This window comes from Aphelocoma coerulescens, chromosome 1A (genome assembly GCF_041296385.1).
Source record: "Aphelocoma coerulescens isolate FSJ_1873_10779 chromosome 1A, UR_Acoe_1.0, whole genome shotgun sequence".
Classification (NCBI taxonomy): domain Eukaryota; kingdom Metazoa; phylum Chordata; class Aves; order Passeriformes; family Corvidae; genus Aphelocoma; species Aphelocoma coerulescens.
In genome coordinates, this window is record NC_091014.1 from 49,530,159 (window position 1) to 49,547,967 (window position 17,809).

Sequence of the window (17,809 nt, forward strand, 5' to 3'; positions counted from 1 at the left end):
TCTTAGACATCATCTTCCAGTGAAGTGTGAAGCAGGCCAGCTGAACAGCACACATTGAAAGAAATCTAGGGCAAAATTAGAGTCCTGCATGTGGCACAAACTGCCTGTTTTAACCTAGAATGGGAGGTAAACTATTTCACAGTTGTCTGTGCATTAGTTGTCTAGCATGCTGCTTCTTTTCCAAATGACAGACACAATCTTCTTCACAACCTGACAATTCCCTTGCCAATGGTTACCATTTTATGGCCATGGCAGTTTTTGATGCCAAGATGTTGACTTTAAACTGAAATGCATGTGCACCTTGTGGTTCTGCAGGTGAAGCAGCCTCTCACAAACTTCCTGGCAGAATACCAGAACCGGAGATGCTGTCTTCCTGCCAGCAGTGGCTCTTCTGGCTTTTAATAAACACCAGGCCAGTTTGGAGGAGTCACTGCATCCAGTCTCAAATGCAACATCAACATCTGCTTTAGGAAACCCTCTAACTCCACAAACACAGAAGTTCCCTGTTGTCAGGACTTTCCGCAGTTTTAAGCCTTGTTCCAGCAGCAGCTCTTTTACTGTGCATATGTGGTGGTGCATCCCCCCCCTCACACTGGCCCACACTATCATTTCAGAAATGCTTGTTAGGCCTTGGCCTTGATGAATGACAGCTCAGCTAAGCTCCTTGAGCTTATCAGAAACACTGTGTGCTCCCAGGAACTTATTTTGGCTAATGAGCTCCTGCTTTTTAGCGAACAGTCTTGGAAACCTATTTTTCTTGCCTGCATAAGAATGCAAGTGTAACACTACTTTTATGATTGAACTTTTACAGAAAGTTACTGACCTGAATTGTGGCCAGGATGGAAAATTGCTGTGACAAAAGAAAACTCTCTTGCAACCCTATAAACAGTGGTTCTAAGTGAGACCCTCTGAGCTCTCCTGGACCACAGAGGGCTGCAGCCAGCAATTTCCTCTGAGTAGGACACTTCGCGGAGCGAGCAAATTCTCAAGTGCACTCTATTTGTAGGACCACTGCCAAAAGCCAACAATGGAGCCTGGGCTGATAACCCCACTCCTCAAGGCTCAAGTCTTCACCCTTCAAAATGATGCAAAGGCATCCACTATGAGTACTTCACTGAACCTGAGGGGAATTTTTCAGAGGTATGTGTCCATACTCCTTTAGAGTGTGTCTGCCAAGTGTGAGTATACTACAGCAAATTGTTATGGTTTAAAACCAAACAGCTGCTTCCCTTCTCCCCAATCCCCTCCAGCGAGAAAGGGACAAAAAGGCAGATATTATGGGCTGAGATAGCAATTTACTAGAGAAAAAGCAATGAGATAAGGAAAACAAACAGTAACAGCAAACAGTAATTGTAACAACAGTGCATAAAAGAGGTGATTTGCATACAAAAAGGTGCTCACCACCCCGCTCCAGCTCTGTATGGCCACCAAGATGAAGACAAAATGGTGGATGTTACTGCAGCCCAGCAGCTACACGGCTCTTCCCAAGACAAAGGACAACATGGCGGACACGCCCACAGCTGGTGTCCTCCTTCCCCAAGCCCAAGACAACGAGAAACAATGACGGACAAACCCTCCAAGCCAGATGGTCTGCATGGCACTGGCCACTTTGCTTGCACTGGCTGCCCTACTCCACATCCGCACCATCCCAAGGTCGCTGTTTTGCTCCGGAAAAAAGAAACAAGATGGCACCATTGCCACTGCGCGCTCACCTTCTCTTCCACCTGGAACCAGGTCCCCCACAATGACCTGGGTGGTTTAGAATAGTGACCCAGCCACACCCACGCGCCTTCAGGCCCTGGCCCTCTCAACAACAGTGAGAGAATTAACTCTGTCCTACACATGTGCTAGTAATTCTTAAGTAGATTAAATATGTATGCAAGTTATGCCTCTGAGTTACTGTCCTGCTCACTGTACATTCTAAACAATCTTTTCTTAACTTGTTTAAATTAGGCTATCAATGAAGTGCTATTAGGTTTAAGAGCTCTTAAAAACTTTAGGCCTAAACCGTTGGTCAAATCTGGAGCTAAGCTTGGTAAGAGGGTCTACTCTGAACTTTGTGACTCACTAGGAGGGTCCCCCTCATTCCTTTTCATCCTTATGCTTTGCCATCCTTAACTTTTTCCCATCTCCAATCTCCACATAGATAGTGTTAGATTGATTTTAGTTTGATAGATTTTAGATTTTAGTCTGATTTATTTCTGTGTGCTTCAACGACATAGTTCAGCAGTAAAGTGAACCTTGCCAATGAACTTTATCACACTTTCACTTTTTTACTAAACCTGCTTTAGCTGATACCTTTGCCAGTGATTTTTTGAGCAACCTAAAACACCCATTCACAACAGCATATTAGAGACCTCACTACTCATATAATTCTCAAAATCCTTTGTCACCCACACCTCGTTTGGATTTCAATTTTCTTACCTTCTCATGTCAAATGCAATCTACTTCTGTATCACCTTCTGCCTATTCTCCACCTTCCCACTTTAAGGCAGTCATTGGAATTAATTCTTGGTTTTACAGCATCCAAATGCTCCACCTTCTTCATATACCCTCCTTGACTGCCTCTGCTTCCCTCTTACCCTAGATGTCAAGAATAGCAATTTTCCTGACTTTCTGATCTTACAGAGATCTCTGGCTTTCTCCCTACCTTCACTCTTAAGACTGACCATTATCTGCTTACTGCCTATGCACTTCCAGCATACCAGGACCTTAAATGAAAAGTCACCTCAACCAAAGAAGACAAAAGATCAAGTGGTAACTCCTTTGGATTAGTGCAAGTTTGTAGAAGTCCCTTTGGATCTGAAGAAAGGACTGCTGAACCCCTGTCCCATGCTAGAGGAGGCCCCGTGGACTTCTCTCCAACTGGCTTACACTAGTATTGGTTAGTAGTGATGGATACGTTTCCTTCTAAAATCCCAGGTTTCTCCAAATACATAAGTCCCTTATGTGTGTTAAATATTTTCTTTCCTTCCAGTTCAAATTTATGTCTGCTGTGGGGGCTTCAGTTGTTCACTGCCTGTGTCCCAAAATCTTCACACTCAATTCTCTGCCCTACCAGTCTTTCATCTGTCTCATCTTTCATCAGTCCTGCTAGTTATCTTCAGTCTCTCTTGCCCCAATTATCTCTCCCAAATGAGTTCAGCTGCTTACTGTGCCACCTTACTTGCTTGACATCTCTTTGATGAACCTAGATCAAATTCTTCCTGCAAGGTGCCAGTTCTTCCTGTTGTTTCACACCTTTCCTTTACATCTGCTTAGAGTTTTGCTGCAGCTCCTGTCTCATCCTTTACTTTTAGGGGTCACTCAGCTGCATAAGAGGTGCCCCAGTTTTATATCCTGAAAACCTGGCCCATTTGTACTTTACGTGCCTGAAGTGAATGTGTTTTAACATAACTCCTGCACAAGTCTTTACGGGGTGTGATTAAATATGGGAAGTCAGCAGTTGAGGAGAGCATGGAAGAAGCAGTTAATTAAGGACTTTAAAGAGAGATGTTTTTACCATCTGTAAACAAAATCTGTATTGCAAACCAAAACTCCCTCCACAGCAGTTCCTAGGTTTCCTCGGTGCAAGATCCAAAGCCCAGTGAAATTAATGAAATGCGAGGGGGGATCTTCCACTGATTTCAGTATCCTTTGCATCAGGTCCCTGATTCCCCTTAGCAATGACAAAATGATACACAAAGCTGGGACTGTACAACTTCCTTTTATTTTGTGTGCTTTTATAGGATATAAATAAATGACAAAATTACAAAATTTATAACTGGAAGCCCAAGCATATTTACATAAGTATTTGTTGCAGTGAGGCTACTATTTACTGTTCTCCTATACAATTTTCCTTTTGGTACCATATTTTTAGTGTTATTTTTTTTTACTGTCAGTTGACTAAGTACATATCAACAGTGAATAAGCAAAAATATGTACAAGGAACTATTTTGTTCAAGTAAATTGAATACTGTATTAAAAGGATGTCATCACTCAGCGCTATGATTAGGTTTAACTAAACCATATACAATTATCAGTTTCAAACCAAGTTCAATTATCCATTTTTTGGAATATACCAACTGATGATTCTAACTGAAAAACCTCAGCTGGATAGGAAATAATAATTAAAAAAACATTAAGACAACCACACAATTTATCAATATCTCTATAATGAACTTCAAAATGATTCACAATTTGACTGGATAGAACAATATACATTAAAATGTCATTTTTCTCCTATAATGATATTTTTACTGTTATAATTTCAGTTCTACATAAATATACATCATGGTATTATACAAATACTCCACAGACATTAAAAAAATTAAAACACTTTAAAGAAAACGTAAGTAAATCTTATTTAACCAAATATTAAGCAAATGCTTAATTATTTTGTTTCATGAAAACAATTTTATTACTTTGGAATTTTTTTCTTTTTCTTGCTGTTTTTATTTAGAAAATGTTTTGCAGTAGAATTTTATCAACACTCTTCCAAACAAGCTTTCTGTGACAGAAATCTTGATAGCAAAATCCATGGTTTTGACTTTTTTTAGAACCACTGAGATTATTTTTTTAAAAATAGTAGAATTCATGGCTATAGCAATGTTGAACTGCATAAACTATATGTAGGTGTAGTAGAATGACCATTCCACTTTCATTCCAGACTTATCACACAGAACATCCAGTGCACTGATGCTACAACTCTTACAATTTTCATAATGCTGCAATAGCAGTCATTTACTTAACTTTAAAATAAACAATATTTCTCATCTTTAATCTGGCTTCCTTCCATAAATATTCATATGTTTTCCTATAGTACTTCTCTTCCATAAAAATATCTAATAAATGTTTTCTGTGCATTATTAATACCTTTTTCTAACCATTCATAAAACTCTGATCCTTTGCTACAATGCAAGAGGTTCTTATTTCTGTAGAGGATCAAAGGACATCAATGATTACATATAAAATCAGCGCACACAGAAATCAGGGTGCCTAATTTCTTGTCACTTTAATGAGTTCTTTATTCAACACAGTAATTATTAATGAATTCAGTGGTTTCACAAATAATCTATTTATTAATTCTGGTTCTATTTCAATTAAAAACTGCCAAGTTTTAAATAAAAAACCCAATCAAATACTCTACTCATAGGCAGCATTAGTGTTAGTTTAGAGACCTTTTGTTTTTTTTTCTTTAAAAAGTAGAATTCTAAAATAAGAAATCAAAGAAAGCACTGTGGCAGAGTCACAAGGGAGAACTGCATGAAAAATAAGGTTTCTCACTCCTCTTGTGGACTGTAATTTTAAAAGTCTTCATATAATGTCATTCTTCTGTCAGTGCTGCAGGAAGAAGAACATCACCAGAAATGACTGTCAGCCTTTTTTGTTACAAGGCCACTCATACAGTGCAGTCTTCCTCTCTGCTGGATTGAAACGTTGCCATAAAGGAAAGGCTGTGCTGTGACTGCTTGGCGTGCAAGGCACAACAAGGAACAGGGGGACAGTTTTGTATCAGAAAATTGTAGTTTCATACTTGGTATTAATGCCTCTTTTGGCCTCTTGTCCAGGTTCAACAATCCAGGGTAGATTCGCAAGAGTCTTTTGTTCGGATGGATCTATCTGCTTTAAGACAAATGCAAACATACAGACGGGTTACCATCTCCGTGCACGGCAGCTTGAGCAGAGGGGTTTTCTTTAAACTAACAGGGCAAATCCTGAATTGACAAAGTCGTACAGCAGCAAGTATGGTGGTGTCTACACTCCCATGTACTCATGGCTGCCTTCTTCTTCCTGTTGAGATCAGAGCTGTGTTTACCCCCAAGCTATAGGGTATCATAGTTCATTAAAGCCACACTTCATCCTGAGAAGTCTGTTCGCTAATGAGACAGACGATGGCATCAGGAAATGTTTCTACTTAAAATTTTATGGAGGAAGATTCTGTGGCAATGGATGACAAAGTGTACAGTCATACATTCCCCCCGCCCCCCCCCCTTACTCTCACCCAATAATTAAGTGTCATAGAGTACAGTTCTCACTTTATAGTCAGTGAATATGATACAATGTGCAGTCATTTTTCTCCTTTCCCTCCCAAATCACCCTGTGCCTGTGCTTTCACTTAATTTATGATAGTTTTCATAATTTTTTAAAAGGTCTACTGTAAAAGAATATTTCTCTGTCATCTCTGCACTTTAGGAGGGCACTTTAAAGACAATCAATACATATGCTTCAATGAGCTTTGTTTCTTAGGAGTCTGTGATCAATACTGAAAAGGTATATTGAATCCCAGATCAAAAAAAAAAAAAAAAAAAGGAGAAAAAACAGGGTAAGAAAAGAAAAGAAGTTGCTTGGTCTGACAGGATAATTGTAAATTGATGTGGATTTGTAATTTAATTAGGATACATATGCCGTGATGCTATACCAAACAAGTTGGGTGATAGGAGATTAGGGAAGTCTGTGAAACTTCAGAGTTTGAGAGGTATGCATTGATTAAATGGAATTAATTAAAGCTGTGTAATTACTGTAAGATACATATACACGAGACTAACCAAGCAACATCTTAAACTGGAGGAATCTGAAATAAGCAGTTGCTTGAAATGGCTGCCAGTGCTGTGGTGACACAACCCTGCCAGCTGATGAGCAAAGGTGGCAAGATGGAGCATTTCTGACTCAAGAGGTATTTTTATTTTACAGCTTCTAGTATATAAACTCTTAACTGTATAGCTGAATTTTAGATTTTTTTACATGCATAACTACCTTCTACTTACCACTGACTTCCGAATACTAACACGTGGTTTGGGAATAGGTTTAGAGGGTTTGTTTTCAAAGCTTTCAGGGAGGGTTGAAGAATGGCCCCCTTTTCGTGCTTGTAGTGCAAGCTGATAGGCCACCTCAAATGCTTGTCCTAGTGTAAGAATGATTTCGTAAGCTAAATTCTGGAACAAAACAGAAACAGTTAAAATTGAGGTGAGGTTGAATTATTGTCAGATACATGAAGTGGGGTAGTGATTTGTAATGTAAATAATTAAAATCATGCTGGTAATATGCTCCTCAGTCTTGGTAGTGTTTACATCTGTCATTTGATTTCTCATTGATTAAAAACAATCTAAATGTAATTTATTGTATTGAAAGTAACTACTTCTACACCCCTTGAAAATGTCTCACTAAACATGAAAACATGAGTGGGTGATTGTGTGCCATCTCTTTTTAGAACAAGTACATTAACCTTCCCACTTTCCCAACTCATCCTGTATCTGTTGTTCTCAGGATCCAGCCCCTCTTGCACTGTTGCTGTGTGATATTTGGCCTCTCTTTATTTCAGAACTCCTGAAAGTTCTGTCGTCCTCCAGAGCTGGCAGCCTGATGTGCTGCTTCCCTGGGCACATGGATGCTCTGTGCTCTCACCAAGCAGCACAGGAAGAGGCTGCAGCATGGGTGTGATGCTTCCAAAAGGACAGAATGCCAGTGCTGGAAATGTGTGTTCTGATTTACAGATGCAGTGCAGCTGGGTATGTGTGCAGGTCAGAGCACCGCTTCAGGTGCATGCTGCAAGTCCTGGGGAAACCTCCTCATGGGTTTGTTTTCTAGAAGTAAAACTGAGCTCAAATACTCGTGTAACAATACTCTTGTAAGCAAGGGGAAGGGAGGTTAGTGGGCATAACCAAAAAAGTCAGGCTATTATGCCTAAAACCAGTCCTCTGTTTATGGGGGAAAAAAACCTATTGAAAGATTTATAAAGCATGAGTGAGGTATCAGAGGGGTTGATATAAATACCTTTTCATATTTATATGTACAGTTTCACATCAATGAAAAAGCAGCTGTGAGTTTCAAATTTGACCTTAATCTAAATGGCAAGTGAATTCCTATGGTAATTTTTCTTCAGGTTTGTGGGTTTGTTTTTGTATATTTATTTTCAGGCTCCTACTGGAGCCTATTTTTAGGCTCCTACTAGAGCCTATTTCTGGGCTACTAACTCTGCAATAATGTTTAGAACCCCTGCAGAGCATCCATATGATGTCCTACAGTCCCCTTAGAATAATTCATAAATCTTTGATGTGATTCAGACATTACCCTCTCCTTCCTCAACCTCCACAGCCTATAGTTGGAAGCAATTCTGCATTGCTTAGAACCTAGGTGACCCCTTCAAATTCTCATGTTTCTGATACTTTTTCAAATGGGATATGTCTTTACTAGTCAAGTCTAACTGTTAAGCTTGCAGTAAGTGAGAAAGCAATGCAATGCACTTGGAAATACACTATTTGCCACCCTTCAATCATTAAAACAAAGTTAAATGGACAACCATTTGATTTCATGCCCTACACTTAAATTTCCCTGAAGAATTTCCATTCCTCTTTTATCACCCATATATACTGTGATAATATAGGCTAAATTCAGCATATTTAGCTCATTATAAGAGCTTCTTATAAAGGTGCCAGCTCTGTTCTGTGTTAGGTCAGACAGAAAACAATTATACTCCTGCACTGGGACATGCTCTCTGATGACTACAGTCACAACAGCAAGCCAGCCAAAGTTTCATAGCTTCCTAAATAAGAATGTCTGCCTGATTTGATAGCTGTAGTCTCCAAATTATCTCCCCTTTAACTTCAAGGGAAACTGGCCAGGACTGAAAAACACTGAGGATGCAGTTTGCCAGTGGAATAATAAAAGCAAAGCTAAAGAGGCTATAAAGTGCTCTGCCTTTTAGCAGAATTCTGGCTATGGAATTAAGAGCAGCAGAGTATAGTCGTTAAAAATGTCGAGAATAATATAATTTGAAATGGAGTGTGCTTTTCAGTGGGATAAGAATATTATTCTAAAGAGAGATGTCTTTAGAATCAGCTGTCATGACAGTAAGAGAGCACACTATATCATGATGAGATTGTCTGCAGTGGATATTATTAAGGAATACATCAGCAGGACAAGGTGGAGGAATGGCTTGTTGGAGAATATGCAGACTACAATACTAGTAGGAGTGAGAAAAACACCATCCAGTGTGGCATACAAAAAGATCACTTGAGACTGGCCTGAAAATTTGGGAGATCAGAGTGGAGACAGACTGAAAGTTTGCCATACTGAGCCATAATTTAAGTCCTGCATCTTGTATGAAGCCACTATAATCTGTTTTCCTTTGTTGTCTGTAAAATGAAAAAAATAGGCCTGCCTGGGACCTGAAAACCATAAGAAACATGTAACTGTTTCTCTGGTTAATAAATATTTGAAATATAGCAAATAAAACAGAACATTCACTGTTCTGTTCAATATTCGAAAAGCAAACTGAACCATAGCTTGTACATAAATTCATACATTGTGTATTATGGTAGAACCTTGACAAAGGGAAGTCTGAAAATGGAGGCAAGGAGGGCTTTAGAACTGTACATTGTAAAATTTTAAAAAATCATCTGAAAAAAACCCATAAGTAAATAAGGTTGGTTTGAAGAATTTCCCACCTGTAGTACTGGGAGAGAATTATAAGGACCAGAGTTGGTACAGATTCATGCAGGGGCTGTATTGGAGAGGTAGGAGCAGGACTCCCTTGAGGAGAGGGGTGGAAAACCAAACCAAAATCCATAGTGGAAATTCTTCTGATGGAGTGAAGAGACTTTACACCTTTTACATGTGGCACAAAAGGAAGGATCCAGGTGTCCCTCACCGACAGACGCCTAGCACAGAAGCTGTAGAGCCCCTGGCCACTGTAGGAGAGTCTGATTCTCCCAGCACCCCATCAAGCTCCTTAGAGAGGAGGGCCTGCAGTGCTTCCCAGCTGCTGCAATCCTGCTCCTTGCTTGGTATGCCACAGAAGGAAAGTGAGTAAGTCAACGCCCTTAAGCAACAATTTCTGGGAGGTGAGGAATGAGGTCAGCTGCCTTGTTTGCCAGGCAATGCTTCTGAGTCAGGATTCTTCAGCTTTAACTCAGCCAACCTGTTAAAATGGCTAATTGTTTCCTTACATTTTAACTGACTTTTTTGTTGTCTGTTCATAGGTGCATTGGGCAATGAAGGATTATCTTATAGATATTACTTTGGATATGTCCAATACCTGAACCAGAAATTGATACAGGACCTGTGTTGATGGTTTGTTTGTCCAGAGGGAATCCTTCACTTGTAGATAAAAGGCTGCTCGGTAAATGAATGAAAGTGAAGTGGATTTCAAATATTGAGCAATAAATCCTATTCTTCCCTCAAACCTTTTCCCCTTCACTATTCTGTAATAAAGTCTGATGGTTTTGCAATTTTGATTATAGAATTTTAACTCTGAGTACTCAAGTTAAATGTACAGTGACTCCTAAATAGTATCAGTAATGCTTGTGGTTGCATGTCACGACACTAAAATACTTCCCTATCTACAAATAAATTATTCTTGCCCACATTTCCTGAGAAACTGAAGGACCCAAGACAGTGATTTTTTTTCATAACATACGCAATATATTGCATTACAAAAATATATATGGTTTAAAATGCCTTCCACCTTACTGTGGATTTCTACCATTTTAAACTTTAGGTTTTTTTAATGATTGTATTTCTACCCATTGGCAAATGGGTAGAATTATTTTTATTAGCAAATGGGAAGATCAAGTTAACATGAACGTTAGCCTTTAAACAGAAAATTTAGTTCAGAGTATACTTGCATTCTGAATATCTAGCTGGATTTTATAGAGCTTGTACTCAAAAATGCTAGTTCCTGAGAAATAAAACAACACAAAAAGAGGATATCTGAGTAGGTTAACACCCCACTGAGGATTAGGTTGTAGGAGAAAACTAAGTTAAGACAGTTAGACATTAAAGTTTCCGTATTGCTTAAAATAGCCATTTAAAGTGCTTGGGATATTAAATGCTCCTCTTAAGGTACAGGAAGTGGGCAAAATGTAATTATTCCTGGATTACTTTTCTTCCCTTGCCAAGAAAGGAGATGAATTTCATCTGCAATACCTGAGTCTATGTTTCTGCTTGATTACTAAACCTATAAATGAAACTGCAGTACTCCAAAACCATTAAGCAGAATTTAAATGGACCAGGAGAAGTAATAACCTCACTCACTCAGTCTAATTTCAGTTGTTCACATAGCGCTAAAACCTATGTAATGTACCATCTTGTTGATCACTGTCTATCTATTTTTAACACAATTTCAAAGTTTTTCTACTCCCTGTGGATACTAAAATGTCAGCAGAGAATTTAAATAACAAAAGCACTCAACCAAAATGCTAAAATTCCTCTAACCTACCTGTACATCTTGTTATTTAAGTTCTCCCACACACTATTGCTGTGCAATGTTAACTATTTCCCCAGTCCCAAATAGAAAGCTGCAGTTCAGGCACCCCTGTTCTTTTGATTTAACTTATTTATATTCATGTAAGCATGTTTCAAGAATTCATACACATTCTATTAAAACATTTTTTCTTGAATAATTTTGAAGTTTTAATAGCACCTGAAATTTCTCTTGTTCACAACTCAAAGGGTAAGTTTTGGTCTATAAATCTAAGCCATAAAAACTTTAGCCACTACTTAATTCACCAAATTTAGCTGAAAACTGCATGACTGATTAATTGATATGTGCTCACGATTTCTTGAAACAATAATACTTTGTGCATCCCCATCAGAAAAGTACAACTGTAGGAAGAAATTACTAATTTTCCACCAACAGAATAGGAGCTCTAAGGACTTTTGCTGAAGTTACATTTTGAGATATGTAGGCAAGAATTATAGAACAAGGAAATAAGAATTAAATAATTAATTTGCTATTTTCAAAATAAAGGCAATCTTGCAGTGTGTGATGAGATTTTAGAATGGACGGCAAAACATACTCGTTACAAACTTTTTGGAAGGCTTAGGCTTATACCTTAGGTTATAAGAATTACATGGCAAGACTTGTATGAAAAGACACCCGCTAAGTTTACACTCAACAGCTGAGGTGACAGAGGGGAGTTATTTCAGATGGGAAATATCCAAGAAAATCTCTGCTCTTCTCCAGAAATGTCTTTTTGCTATCCCATAGTAATCTTTTCCTGGGGTAAATGAATGATGCCTTCCATTAATCACCATTAATATATCCTGAAAATGTTTTAACAGAACAAAATAACTATTACTAATAGAAAGAACTATTAAATGAAGTATCTTCTATAAACTGACCACATCAAACGCAGTGAATACGTGGCAGTAGTGGTGATTAGTCTTCAAGTCTTTAGTGATGTATGCAAACGTAGAAAGGTCTTCGGGGTCTTGTGCAGCACAGGAAATGTTTCGGATTTCATGTTCAGCAATAATATTCTGTTTAAAAGAAAATTCAATCAATTTAGGAATTAAATTTAAAAGAGCCATAAAATGTCTTAAAAAGAGATTTAATAAACCCCATGTGTGATCTTATACAGGTATTTGGAATTTTGACTCTCTCCAACTGCCAATCATCTGGTAGGAAACCATTATGTTCTAGAGTCTTCCCTATGAGGCCACTTGTGCTGTGGAGTTTATTCATGATCCTTTGACAAAGAGACATCTTTCCTGGCACACAGGACACAACTTCATAAGATGCTGGTATAGTGCTTAGAAACTGTATTTATAGATACATTTTCCAAGCACTATACCAGCATCTTATGAAGTTGCTGGGGTTTTGTATAATCAAAATGGGACACTGTTTCAGTCCACTGACAGACAGGATCTGGTGAAACCTAGCAAGCTCAATAGCCAGGTTTTTGCACATGCTGTTTGACAAATTTTAGCTTAGGAGAAAAAACCACCAAACATCACTTATAATTGAAACCGTGAGATATCTAAAGGATTCTGATTACTAAAATGGCCAGCTACAGGAGGATCTGGCAACTTATCTCCCCTTACTGACAACAGCATCCTGTAAGAGACATGTAGGAAAATGAAACCATTCATGCACCGAGCACACTACTTGCAACAGCCAATGTAAGCTATAGCACACTACTGGGAGAGAGGTAGGGCATGTCTGTCTGATGGAATAAAGAAAAGCTGTCTTAAAGCTTTGGAGAAAATTATGAATACTCATTACATAAACTGCTGATATGTAATTACTGTGTTCAGGCCAAAGGAACCATGAAGCCAGAGAAGAAGATACTGCAGAGTGGCTTATGACTAGGCCTTGCTTCAACAACACACGGGTTTCAAATGGTTTGTTTAAAGAGAAGAATGAGTCATTGAATAGGAATTTACTTAGGGGTTAGTTTATATGCTTTCTTGAGTTGTAGCCCTGCTGGCTGTAGCTCTGGCATTTCCACAAAAGCCCACAGTGACAAATCTTGCTGCAGCATGACATCACTACTGCATCATGGAACAGGTGACACCTGTAGTGTCCCAGTTCCTCACACAGCCACCACTTCCTGCTGCCATGATGGCATCTGTCCAAGTTAAAACAATCTCTGAGCATATCTGGTTTTCCCTCACCCCCCTCTTTTCCTTCCCACCTAGTTTCCTCCACCTCCTTTAATTTTTTTTTTTTAAATACATGCAACTAAATCGCTTCAGATGCTTTGCCATATCTTTTCTCATTTGCTAAGTGGCAACTTTCCCCTTGCATGTAGGTGTCAAGTTATCGAAAAGAGGTATTAACAGATCTAATTGAAGAAATCATGACTAAGGAAAAAATCTTAATAAAAAGCACACCAAATTTCAAATTATGGAAAAACCGAGATAAGGAAACTCTTACTGAAGAAAAGAAATAATCCTCTTAAATTGTTGCAACATACTTGATTATTTCTGTTTAATGCATTATTCATAAAAATGACAAAACCAGTACTTGTGTTTCAATATATGCCAATTTATAATGACATGTATAATCTCTGCTCAACAACTGCTTGCTTTTAATGTTACTTGAAGCATTTTATTTCCTTTGTTCTCAAATTGATAACTTTTACCCTCAATAAAGATTTTGATGAGAATTAGAATTATACCAAAACCAGGGATTTAGATATCCACAGATAGAGCTGTAATACACTGTCGTTGATGTAGTGTTGGCAACAATGTAGTTCAGAAAACAGAAAGAATTCAAGCTTGGAAGGTATTAAAATCATATGTGAAGTATTTATGCCAAATCATGAGCCACAATGGAATCACCTGAATTTATGCAGCATATGTGAAAAGAGCTCTGCTATACTGAAGCTTATTTCTAGGTGACCTGGGGTTGACACAGGGATTTGCACTTGAGTCAAAATTCATGGAGATTATTTTAATGTTTTAATTTTAAAGCAAGTGAATTTTAGAAACATACACATATCAAGTTTGTTTTGAATAAAATAAAGTATACCTAAACTAAATCTTCTGGATGGAAATTGATAGTGAAATTGAGTTTTTCCCTAGCTGCTCTAGGATATGCTCTGTGTTCTCCTTTCAAAATGAAACATTTTTCAGTGCACGTGTTTACTGTGTCCTACTGTCACATTTCAGTAGACCATGGTCATATTCTGTAGGAAGTAGAAGGCTATGAACCAGCTTGCTGTTCTGGGTACACTCCTCAGGCACTGACTGACACTCTACAGCTGTTCTAAAAATTGTCTTTCAGTTTGGCAAGAGAAACCTCCAATGCTTCTCAAAAAGTGGGGAAGCTGAAAGTCAGTTCTGGTTCTGCCAAGGAAATACCTTGGAGAGACCAGGTTTTTGTTAAGCAGCCTTCCTTTTGCTTGCCTATCTCATGCCAGCCAATCTCCCTTCTGGCAGAAATCACCCAGAAGTTAGGGTGAGCTGTGAGCCACAAGAAAATTCTGTAATCTGCTTTTTCCTAGGCAGCAATTTCTTTCTGGCCTCACTTGCAAAGAAATGGTGTCATGCCAAGCTTCAAGATGCCACTGAAATAGCTGTGGTGGAATGAGGTCAGGGCCCCTTCGTCACCTGAAACTTTGCCTGCTATGACTGGGAATACAAATTCTTAGTTTGGTGGCATAAAGGAAAAGGATGAACAGCCATGAGAGCTGAGTGTTCAAGCACAGAACTGCTAGCTAGTTTTGTCATTAAAAGGTATGTATTTATTGCTAAGTGGTGCCCAGCGCTGTCAACTAGAAGCTCATATGGAAGCAGTACAAGTCTGAATATGCTCTCACCTTAGTGCTAATCTGTTTTGGGTCTTGAAGGAATTGGGAACAGCACACTGTGGACAAGGATGATAACAATGCTTCTGGGAGAGTTGCAGGCTATTACCTGGTTTTTACAGAAGGGAAAGGCAGCGCAGATTTTGAACTGGAGAGAAAGCAATCTACCACTTGAGAAAAAACATTGGACTGTGGCACTATTTACCTCCATCAAATACATCCGTTGCACTACTAGGTTTCAGTGGGACTCATCTAGAGTGATCTAATGCAATTTGCCAAACTTCTTTCAGGTTTCCATCTTACATAAGACTCTATGCACTGTGCAAAGAGACACAAGAAGCTCCTTTTGTTCTCCTGATTTTTTTTGTAAAAGGACATTGCAGTTACATCCTTTACGCTACAGAGGAGATTTAAGAGCTGAAAACAGCATTATCCAAGTTAGAGTCAATAGCATTACAATGTCCTGATTTATGCCCTACACATGAGAGAACATAAAGGGAATGAGGGTTGTAGAAGCTCAGTTTTGAATCAATGGAAGGAAAAAGGAGCTGTCAGGAATCTCTGGTCCCTCTGCTATGGCAAATATGCCAGACTTGAAACAACAGTAATTTCACCTCAGTTTTTCTTTTATGCCATCTTCTAAATATAAATATGGCTTCCAAACTTCAGCAGAGGTTCACAAATCTGCTTCCACCCTTCACTTAAAACACAGTTAAATTAAACTTAGAAACTGATTGATTTGGCAAGTTTGATGGATACTGGGATAGATGTACTGTGTGGTGTGAATGTTCAGCAACACAAAGCTGCTATATACATTATTAACCCGGTCAGGTAGCTGGGTTGTCAGATTATTCTTTATATTGCTTAGTCAGTTTTAGTCACATAACAGAAAAGAGAATTTCTTTTCTGTTCATATAAAATCATCAGTATGGATTGTGTTTCCTTGCCGTTTTAGACTTACAAAGAAGAGAAATTAATGCATTACTTTACTTCTGTTTACAGAGCTTATACATTTTACTTTGGCAAAGCAATAATCCATTGCTCTATCCATCACTGAATTCTCTGATCTCTCAATTTCTGCTTTTGTGGCTTTGGTTAGTTGGGGTTTTTTAAAGATTTGGATGTATTTCAAAATGTAAGAAACAAAGCACAGAAGCATTGCCACACAGGAAGATGAAAAAAAAAGTGGAATAACAACTATTAAGAAGCTGCTGCACTTCAGGTAGTTAAATGGCTAGCATCAAGAAAACAGCTCACAGAGAGGCTGTAGTATTTGAGTGTCTGGAAAGGACATTCAAGGCTTGTGTTTCTTAATCTTAAAATATCTGGCCCTGGATGAAACTGCATCTTTATTCTTTATTGAGACATCTTTTTTTTTTTTTTTATTTCCCCAGATTATATTAACGAACATATATATATATATATATATAATGCATACTAAGGAACTGTATAGAGAAAAATATGGTAAAGGATTCCACAGAGGCTCCCTGCTGAATGTCTGTTGTGATAAGCTTGCATTTAATAGCAGAATGCTGGACGCAATGATCTCCAAATAAGCCATTAAAACTGCTTCACTTGTCCTCCAGACTGAGTTTCTGGAGAATGACAATGACATTATACCCATTTTGGAGAAAAGAGGAGAAAAAAAGGAGAGGAAAACATGAAGTGCAAATCTGTCCCCTCTCTGGCCTGGCCTTCATAGGTATTACTATTTTTCCTAGTTGTGAGAAAAAAAAGCTAATATTGAATAATTGCACATACCTTATTTGTGGCATCAATAAATTTGACTCCCTTGTAAGAGACAGATAGGACAATAGTTGGTACTTTCTTCATCTGTTCCGTAGACTTCTGAAATCAAAATGAAGATATTATTAGAGTTGTGTTGCATTGCAAGAACAGTGCTCTCTTCTTCTGATTAAATACCTAAGTTAAACAAATATTTTACTTTTTCTTCAGCCAGCTCCCAATTTATGCTCTCTTGTAGTTAAAAAACTAAAAAAAGCTTTAAGTTTGTTGTGAGGATGGTAAAAATTTTCCTTTTTCATAACACAGTGGGAAGATAATAAAGCAACTTTTCCAGGCTTAAAAAGACCAGTCATGCAACCAGTGTTTCCCAAAACATGTGTGTTTAGGACATCTATCTGATATGCCCCATCCACTGCTGCCTCCCTCCCCTTCTCCTGCCCTTCCCAGCTGTAAGAATCAACAGCACAGTACTTCTTGTACTGTTTTTCTTTGCTGCAATTAGTTGTTATTTAGAAATATTTCCCTGGTTTTCCCTTCTTCGCAGTTGTATTTGTGACACGAGGTATCCTTGCAGCCTGCCAGGCCTGCCAGTCAATCCGTCAGCCCAGCGTTGTATCTTGTCACTCCACACTTCGACTGCAGCTGCTACTGGAAGCTGCTTTACACATGAATTAGCACACAGGCTTATTCTGCATTCTCTCAGTGCCAGGTTCTCCTACCTACAGTTCATGCCCTCCTGTGAGATTGTTTTTCCTTTTATGCTAGTCTGCTTCTGTGTGCCTTCAGTGTGATGCACACAGCAAATATATTTCCCCCTGAACAGAATAGGAAAATATTTGGAGCAGATTTAAGTTCTCTGCAGAAAAAAATGTTCATTAGTTTACAGATTAAATTTACTAGAACAACCCCAAAACCAACCAAACAAAACCCCAAAATACAGCATAATAGTTTATAACTGATTTGAGTTCTTTTAAGGCAGAAGACAATTCTACATAAAACTACTAGACTATTCTACATAAAACTACTATAGATAAACAGGTAACACTCAG

The 17,809-nt window shown here is 38.4% G+C and overlaps 1 protein-coding gene and 1 long non-coding RNA gene across 19 annotated transcripts in view; one reads left to right on the forward strand and one right to left on the reverse strand.

Annotated features, from left to right (window-relative positions):
* Positions 1-3,706: 3,706 nt before the first annotated feature.
* The window catches only part of ANKS1B (ankyrin repeat and sterile alpha motif domain containing 1B), a 414,782-nt gene continuing 400,679 nt past the window's right edge, over positions 3,707-17,809 (reverse strand). For 15 of the 18 annotated variants that reach the window (XM_069000631.1, XM_069000655.1, XM_069000668.1 and 12 more), the window contains 4 exons: positions 16,776-16,862; positions 12,103-12,240; positions 6,747-6,914; positions 3,707-5,604 (listed from right to left, as the gene is read on the reverse strand). In XM_069000631.1, the coding sequence (XP_068856732.1) occupies positions 5,494-5,604; positions 6,747-6,914; positions 12,103-12,240; positions 16,776-16,862 (504 nt within the window). In that variant the 3' untranslated portion in view covers positions 3,707-5,493. Of the gene's footprint in view, positions 5,605-5,625; positions 5,773-6,746; positions 6,915-12,102; positions 12,241-16,775; positions 16,863-17,809 lie in introns of those variants that run through there. The other 3 variants (XM_069000638.1, XM_069000646.1, XM_069000652.1) reach the window with 3 other exon arrangements.
* LOC138102941 (uncharacterized) lies at positions 6,546-11,927 on the forward strand. Its single transcript, XR_011147623.1, has 3 exons — positions 6,546-6,655; positions 7,301-7,487; positions 9,960-11,927. It is a non-coding gene; the product is annotated as an uncharacterized lncRNA (long non-coding RNA).